Source organism: Zingiber officinale, chromosome 10B, assembly GCF_018446385.1.
Source record: "Zingiber officinale cultivar Zhangliang chromosome 10B, Zo_v1.1, whole genome shotgun sequence".
Lineage (NCBI taxonomy): Eukaryota > Viridiplantae > Streptophyta > Magnoliopsida > Zingiberales > Zingiberaceae > Zingiber > Zingiber officinale.
The window spans coordinates 16,797,345-16,806,343 of NC_056005.1; the positions used below are offsets into that span (position 1 = coordinate 16,797,345).

The 8,999-nt window shown below is 48.0% G+C and overlaps 1 protein-coding gene across 1 annotated transcript; it reads right to left on the reverse strand.

Annotated features, from left to right (window-relative positions):
* Positions 1–598: 598 nt before the first annotated feature.
* On the reverse strand, positions 599–8,793 carry LOC122028978 (formin-like protein 5). Its single transcript, XM_042587947.1, has 3 exons — positions 8,268–8,793; positions 4,180–4,774; positions 599–722 (listed from the first exon to the last, which is right to left on the reverse strand). Exons 1-3 carry the CDS (start codon positions 8,791–8,793, stop codon positions 599–601), a joined length of 1,245 nt encoding a protein of 414 aa, XP_042443881.1.
* Positions 8,794–8,999: the final 206 nt, after the last annotated feature.

Sequence of the window (8,999 nt, forward strand, 5' to 3'; positions counted from 1 at the left end):
CGTCCCCAATGCCATCCTTCGCGTATGCCTAGAAGTCGCTTCCCTCGGCCCTTGTCCTCACTACCTTGTCCACGGTCTCTCGGATGCTCCATCCTTCACCGGAGCCGAAGCCATCAACCTGAGTTACATGTGTATCCTGCATACCTGCACACTCACATACACATATCAAATAACGAGGGTGAGCCTAACTTAAATCCTTTGCCCAAACACCAAAACACTCACATACACATCTTTCCAATCCAACAAGTGGTATCAGAGTGGGTACCACTCTGAATTGGTGCAATCACCAATTAAGCAAAGGGTGTCTTTTTTAAAAGAAAAATTATATATCGTTTGTGATTAAAAATAATTTTTTCAACTTTCATTTTTTCCCTCGATTTTTTTTGAAAAGTTCACTATAATTTTTTCACCATTAGTTAGAATTAACGAAATAACCCTTTTGGTAAAATTTGTCAAAATATATTTTTTTAATATTTTATTATTATTTTAAAAATTGGTGAAATACCTTCAATTTTTTATTTCCCACACTACTTACCCTAAGACAAAGTCTTGGAAATCACTTCGTGTCTATAATTTTTGCAAGTATATCAATGTTTCATCAAGAAGGACGGAGCATCCACGAACCGCCACCATATGAGATATACGAGAGGCATGAATTCAATTTGTGGAGGATGCAGATGGAAAGCTTCATCTTTATGAATGGCTTTGATGGCGTCATGGCACTGAGACGATCAATCCAGAACTCAGAAGCAAGCCAAAAGGTAATAAAGTTAATTTCAGATCTATTACCTAAGAAAGTTACATGTAGGATAGAAAAGGTCAAGGATGCCCACGAGTTTTGGACCTGTCTAACCAAGCTTCACAAGGAACCGTTGGAGTTAGAGAATCAAGTCAAAATTGAATCCATACTCGAGTCAGATCCAACGAAGAAGCCTACTGAATTAGGGGATGCGCTTAAGGTCAGTATAATTTACCAAAATACCCATATCAGTAGTAGTTTAAATTATCTGCATGATAATCTAGATAATTATGAAATTATCCCTAGTATGCTACATGACAATCTAGATTTTAATCAAGTCAATCAAGATTTTGATCAAATTGGCATCAACCGTGACTTAGCCAAATAGAACATTGACCAATTCAATTCAGACACATTAATTAATTCAAAAAACTTAAAATTAAATAAAAATTTAGAAACAATTAATTCAAACATTAAAATAAATTTGAATTTAAAAAATAACGAAATAGATTTAGATAAAATCAATAAATATCTTAATAAATTATTTAATAATCTAGACAATATCAATCTAGAAAATTCTATCCAAAACCAAGATAATTTAATTAATAAAAAAAATAAATTTTAAAGATAAGACTAATCTAATAAATTCAACTAATAATATAAATTTAAAAGACAAAGAAAATATAAGAATAAATTCAAACACTTTAATAAAATCAAAACCAAAGTTAACAAATTCAAAATTAAATATTAAAGATAACATTTTAAACAAAGATAATCCAGAAAATTCAAAATCAATAATTAATACAAAGTTAAAAGATAAACCTTTAAAGAAATATAATTCAAACAATTCAAATTTTAAAACTAATAAAAACTTAAATACTAAAAATAATCTTAACTTAATAAAATTAAGATTGAAAGAAAATTTAAATATTAAATACACTCCTTTAAAGAAGGACAATTTGACTAATTTAATTAATTCAAAATTAAAAAATTAAATTTAAATTACAAATTAAACATTAAATCTCAAATAAAATTAACTTTAATTATACAAAAATATTAAAAGAAAAATCAATAATTTAGGGGAGGCTCCAAATTGGTTGGCACTTCCAAAATAACAACTTACCCGACAAGGTAATTAGGATTAGAATAAAAAGGGACAAAAGTTTAACTTGACCTACGGTACTGGTGAAGTTTTGGATGATAATAGGTTAGGGAAACTCTGTCTATGCATGTGTAGGAAGATATGGAAACGAACTGATGCATTTGGCTTAGTGGAACTAACTAAAGCTACCCTTTACGAATCCTAACTAGTTAGACCAAGATTTTATACTAAGTTCAGTGGATAGGGCAATTTGAAAAATCTCGAAGGCATGGTTACTCTAATGATGTTCAGGTAACTCATCATAGTCCAGAAGTTTATCCAAAGAATATTTATTTGTTAAACCCAAAGATAAACTTGAATATAACATAAAGTTGAACCAAACCCTGAAATTGAACTTACTCCATCTCACAAAATTATAGGATTTCCTGATTGAAAATGTAAATCGGGTGAGATGACTAAGGAGTTAAATTTAAAAATTAAATTAAGAGTTAAATTTAAAAAAAGATTATAAATTAAATCAAGAGTTATATTTAAAATAAATTAAAATTTAAATTAAGAGTTAAATTTAAAATAAAATTTAAATTTAAATTAAGAGATAAATTTAAATTTAAATTTAAAATAATTTAAAATAAATTAAATTAAACTAAATTAAATTAAAATTAAACTAAGTTTAAAAAAACTATTTTAAAAATTATCATCTTATTTTTGAAAGTTTAAATTTTTGAAAAGACATTTTTAAAAACGTTCCTTATATCTTTTTCAAAATTCAATGTTTTTTCAAAATATTTTGAAAGTTATATTCAATTTTCAAACTTTTTATTTTGAAAATGTTGTTTCTTTAATCTTCTAATTCTGTTCTAGCATTTTCAAAATTTTATAAATCTAATGGAAAAACAGTAAATTTTGAAAATTATGTGAAATTAGTAGACTTTGAAACTTATTTCTAACTTCTTTATTGAAAATCGTTATTAACTTATTTTTATAAGTTTAAACTTCCCTTGTAACCCTGAAATTTTTCTGTTATTAAAATTTTTTTCCTTTCCTTTACTTAGTCACTTTTCCCAAACTTGTTTATGCTTATTATTTTTTATGAATGCTAAAGGGGGAGGGTTAGGTGGATTAAGTTAGCAAAATACTAGACAAAACACCAAATTCAAACTAAATCAAAATTATTTCATTGGTTCAATTATTTTTGCATATTTTTTACTAACTTAATCCAGGTTGTCATTGCATCAAAAAGGGGGAGATTGTTGGTGCGATTAGGACTAACGGTCTAACTTGGGTTTTGATAAATGACAAAGTAGGTTAAGTTAGTTTTGTTATGATCTAACACTTTGACTGAGTGTGCAGGAGAAATCCAGCTAGGTCGGCGGACCGACCGGATAGCTGGTGTGAAGCCCAGTTTAGTCGACAGACCGACCAGATAGTTGGAAAGAAGTCCAGATAGGTCGACGGGCTAACCGGATATCTGGCACGAAGCCCAACTAGGTCGAAGGGCCGACCGGATAGTTGGCACGAAGCCCAACTAGGTCGACGGACTAATCGAATAGTTGGCACGAAGTCCAGACTGGTCGACGGGCTGACCGGATGTCTGACAAAAGGTAAATAAAGGTAAGTCACTAGAGGAGAGCGATTGTGAGGGCGCGTCCCAGTTGAGGGACAGTAGGCGTCAGTCCAGTTTAGGTCCATTTGGGATCCCTAAACTAAGACCTTGACTAGTTCCTAGGAGGATAGGAATTAATTACTCTATTTTTTATATTGTGCTAACACTTGTCTTGCAGGGTATTTTGGACTAATACATTTGTTGTAGGGAAAGAAAATAAGCTGTTCTTGTCTGGAAGCTGAGAAAACGAACCTGCCGGTATGACGTGTCTAGAAGGTTGACCGCATCCCCATGACCCGGTCGATGAGCTGTCCGCTGCGTTGACCAGATCGTCAGAAGTCCTCTTCCGGTCAACTGTACCTGTATCCAGCGACCGGGTTCCCCCGGTCTCTGGTACCTCGGTGCTCGAGGCGAATCCCACAAATGTATGAGTATCCAGATAATAACAGAATAGTAGTAAAATAAACAGATACCGAGTACGAGAACGTACCCTGGCCCAGGGGGGCGCCCTCGGATGGATGAATGAGCTGACTGCGTCGTCACGACCCCGAATAATAGATAAATATCCACTAGGCGAATAGCTGGCCATGATGACTTGAAGCCGGGCGCGATATAGGTCCGCAAGGCAACACGCGGTCCGACTATAACCTAGGCTCGCAAGCCGACATACAACAGCGGCACGAAGGCCGAATACACTCTCGGCTCGCAAGCCGGCATATAGACATAGTACGATACCTGAGCCCTCGGCAGGCGACTGCTTGGAGGGTGACGGTGCTGACCGGAGTTGTCGGTGGCTGCGACAGGGGCTGCCGGAGGTGACGGGGGGGCCTCGGTAGTGGCATCCGTAGCCGCCGGAAGCGGCGTGAGGCAGCGGTGATGGCCGCCGGGGGCGGCAGCACCCGCCGGAGGTAGTAGCGCCTGCCGGAGGCAACGGCAGTGGCTGCGGGAGAAGGTGGCAGCGGGCGGAAAAGGAGGCGGCGACGACCGCAGGAGGAGGCGAAATGCCGGAGGCGGTGTCCACTAAGGGCGGCGCTGGTTGTGCTCCGAGGTGCTGTCGGCGTGGAGAAGAGAGACGGGAACGAGGAGAACCTGAGGTTCGGCTGCTGGACGTCGCAAGGGCGGCGGTCTGTTCGTGGAGGCTTGCCGACGAGGAAGGAGAGGAGGGAGGAAGAGGTGGCTCGTCGGCAGCCATCCTCGAAGGAGGCGGCCCTGGATGATGAAGAACCGGCTGCTCCTTTCCATGGCGGTGGAGGCCATCCTGCTACCGCAGGTGGTGGCGGCGGAAAAGCACGAAGAAAACCCTCCCCTCCTCCGTTTCTCCTTGGTGGCGCTGGTCACCAAAACGCCAGCCCCCCTCAAACGCAAGCCCCCTTTCGTGCTTTCCTTCATCCCCTCAAGAAACCTAAACGTCCCATTTACCCAAATGGCCTTTGACCTCCCCTTAATTCCTCCCATGCCATATTCATATCCGGAACACAAGCCTCCCCTTCAAGTCTAGTCGAAGGAGGCGTGAGTCCGACTGACTGGACAAGTCTATCGCCAAGGGCTGAACCGCTCACGATATCAAAATCAAATCGCTGAACCCAAAGTATACTGTCTCCAGCGACCGGTCGCTATAATAATGGTGTCGCATGAGATAGTACTCGTGCCGAGCGGATCAAATCTGTAACCGGACCAATGCCTAGTACGCAGCCACGAAGATACCGACCGGACGATCGAAGTGATGCCGATCGGGTGGATAGACGCTGAGCGGAAGATGCTGAGCGAACGACAACACGCTGAGTGCTCGATATGTAAACTGACAGCCGACCGAGCGGCACGTGGGACGCTGAGTAGACCGGCACGAGGCCGGGCGTGCGACCTAGATCAAGCGGTGTGGCCGAGCGGACCAAATCTGTAACCGGACCAATGCCTAGTACGCAGCCACGAAGATACCGACCGGACGATCGAAGTGATGCCGATCGGGTGGATAGACGCTGAGCGAACGACTACACGCTGAGTGCTCGATATGTAAACTGACAGCCGACTGAGCGGCACGTGGGACGCTGAGTAGACCGGCACGAGGCCGGGCGTGCGACCTAGATCAAGCGGTGTGGCCGAGCGGATGATCGGAAAGATGTCGATCGAGTGAGTAGACGGTGAGCGGACAACGCCGAACGAGCGACAGAGAAGATGACGATCAGTCGATCATGAAATGCTGGCCTGACGTGCTGAATGAGCAGCATCGAGAATGGTCAACGAGCGAACATAAAATGCTGGTCCGGCAGTCGAGTAGCGAGGAGTTGGCAATGCTGAATGAGCGATCGGAATGATGCCGATCGGATGGATAAATGCCGGACGAATGCTGTCGTGCGAACGATCGTAATGCTACCGATCGGATGTATAGATGCGACCGCGTGCGATCGTGGTGACGTCGATCGGTTAGATAGATGCCGGGCGGACGATGCCGCGCGTGCGACCGTGGTGACGTCGATCGGTTAGATAGATGCCGGGCGGACGATGTCGCGCGTGCGACCGTGGTGACGTCGATCGGTCAGATAGATGCCGGGCGGACGATGCCGCGCGTGCGACCGTGGTGACGTCGATCGGTCAGATAGATGCCGGGCGGACGATGCCGCGCGTGCGACCGTGGTGACGTCGATCGGTCAGATAGATGCCGGGCGGACGATGCCGCGCGTGCGACCGTGGTGACGTCGATCGGTCAGATAGATGCCGGGCGGACGATGCCGCGCGTGCGACCGTGGTGACGTCGATCGGTCAGATAAATGTCGGGCGAACGATACCGCGCGTGCGACCGGAATGATGTCGATCGGAAGAATAGATACCTAGCCGCGACGACTGCTTGACCCCGAACGGGGGAGATAGATGATCATGAATCTGGTCCGTGGCCAGTCAAGGCCGCACAACCCCGAACGGGGGATATAGATATATGATGTACTGGTCCGCTGAACTGGTCAGAAACCGGTGATGATCGCTTGAATATAATCCTCCTGGTCAATCGGCTCGGGGGCCTTCGTCATCGAGCCTGTGGCTCGGATATAAACCTCCCGGCTGCTTGGCTCGGGGGTCTTCGCCATCGAGCCCCTGGCTCGTATATAAACCTCCCGGCCGATCGGCTCGGGGGCCTTCGTCATCGAGCCTGTGGCTCGTATATAATCCTCCCGGCTGCTCGGCTCGGGGGTCTTCGCCATCAAGCCTGTGGCTCGGATATAAACCTCCCGGCCGATCGGCTCGGGGGCCTTCGTCATCGAGCCTGTGGCTCGTATATAATCCTCCCGGCTGCTCGGCTCGGGGGTCTTCGCCATCGAGCCTATGGCTCGGATATAAACCTCCCGGCCGATCGGCTCGGGGGCCTTCGGGTTCGAGCCCCTGGCTCGGATATAAACCTCCCGGCCGATCGGCTCGAGGGCCTTCGGGTTCGAGCCCCTGGCTCGGAAAACCATATACCCGGCCGACCGGCTCGGGCCTTCGCTATCGAGTCTGGCTCGGATATAAACCTCCCGGCCACACGGCTCGGGGGCCTTCGTCTTCGAGCCTGTGGCTCGGATATAAACCTCCCGGCCGATCGGCTCGGGGGCCTTCGTCTTCGAGCCCGTGGCTCGGATATAAACCTCCCGGCCGATCGGCTCGGGGGCCTTCGTCATCGAGCCTGTGGCTCGGATATAAACCTCCCGGCCGATCGACTCGGGGGCCTTCGGGTTCGAGCCCCTGGCTCGGAAAACCATATACCCGGCCGAGCGGCTCAGGCCTTCACTCCCTGAGGTAGTACTCAGCTAAAATGTACCTGGCCGAGCGGCTCAGGCCTTCGCTCCCTGAGGTAGTACTCAGCTAAAATGTACCTGGCCGAGCGGCTCAGGCCTTCGCTCCCTGAGGTACTACTCAGCTAAAATGTACCTGGCCGAGCGGCTCAGGCCTTCGCTCCCTGAGGTAGTACTCAGCTAAAATGTACCTGGCCGAGCGGCTCAGGCCTTCGCTTTCGAGTCTGGCTCGGATATAAACATCCCGACCACACGGCTCGGGGGCCTTCGTCTTCGAGCCTGTGGCTCGGATATAAACCTCCCGGCCGATCGGCTCGGGGGCCTTCGTCTTCGAGCCCGTGGCTCGGATATAAACCTCCCGGCCGATCGGCTCGGGGGCCTTCGTCATCGAGCCTGTGGCTCGGATATAAACCTCCTGGCCGATCGGCTCGGGGGCCTTCGGGATTAGTACAGATCATATAACTGACAGAACAAATAACAGAAAAACTGACCGTGGTCATGGGGATGGCAGAACTATCCGGTGTCGTTCATCTTCACGTTCCAGATCAGGCGCGTTCCCACAGACGGCGCCAATTTGTTCCTGTCTGGAAGCTGAGAAAACGAACCTGCCGGTATGACGTGTCTAGAAGGTTGACCGCATCCCCATGACCCGGTCGATGAGCTGTCCGCTGCGTTGACCAGATCGTCAGAAGTCCTCTTCCGGTCAACTGTACCCGGTCTCTGGTACCTCGGTGCTCGAGGCGAATCCCACAAATGTATGAGTATCCAGATAATAACAGAATAGTAGTAAAATAAACAGATACCGAGTACGAGAACGTACCCTGGCCCAGGGGGGCGCCCTCGGATGGATGAATGAGCTGACTGCGTCGTCACGACCCCGAATAATAGATAAATGTCCACTAGGCGAATAGCTGGCCATGATGACTTGAAGCCGGGCGCGATATAGGTCCGCAAGGCAACACGCGGTCCGACTATAACCTAGGCTCGCAAGCCGACATACAACAGCAGCACGAAGGCCGAATACACTCTCGGCTCGCAAGCCGGCATATAGACATAGTACGATACCTGAGCCCTCGGCAGGCGACTGCTTGGAGGGTGACGGTGCTGCCCGGAGTTGTCGGTGGCTGCGACAGGGGCTGCCGGAGGTGACGGCGCTGGACGTCGGAGGCGCTGTCCACCGGAGGCACTGTGGCGCTGCTGGAAGAAATGTCGCTGTCCACTGGGGGCCTCGGCAGTGGCATCCGTAGCCGCCGGAAGCGGCGTGAGGCAGCGGTGATGGCCGCCGGGGGCGGCAGCACCCGCCGGAGGTAGTAGCGCCTGCCGGAGGCAACGGCAGTGGCTGCGGGAGAAGGTGGCAGCGGGCGGAAAAGGAGGCGGCGACGACCGCAGGAGGAGGCGAAATGCCGGAGGCGGTGTCCACTAAGGGCGGCGCTGGTTGTGCTCCGAGGTGCTGTCGGCGTGGAGAAGAGAGACGGGAACGAGGAGAACCTGAGGTTCGGCTGCTGGACGTCGCAAGGGCGGCGGTCTGTTCGTGGAGGCTTACCGACGAGGAAGGAGAGGAGGGAGGAAGAGGTGGCTCGTCGGCAGCCATCCTCGAAGGAGGCGGCCCTGGATGATGAAGAACCGGCTGCTCCTTTCCATGGCGGTGGAGGCCATCCTGCTACCGTAGGTGGTGGCGGCGGAAAAGCACGAAGAAAACCCTCCCCTCCTCCGTTTCTCCTTGGCGGCGCTGGTCACCAAAACGCCAGCCCCCCTCAAACGCGAGCCCCCTTTCGTGCTTTCCTTCATCCCCTCAAG

Coding starts and splice junctions, on each gene's coding strand:
- LOC122028978 (XM_042587947.1), bottom strand. CDS start 8,793: ATGGCTGCCGACGAGCCACCTCTTCCTCCCTCCTCTCCTTCCTCGTCG. Junction 4,775..8,267: donor GTCGCCTGCCGAGGGCTCAG/GTATCGTACTAT, acceptor TTTGGTGACCAG/CGCCACCAAGGAGAAACGGA. Junction 723..4,179: donor GTCGCCTGCCGAGGGCTCAG/GTATCGTACTAT, acceptor TGATCGTCTCAG/TGCCATGACGCCATCAAAGC.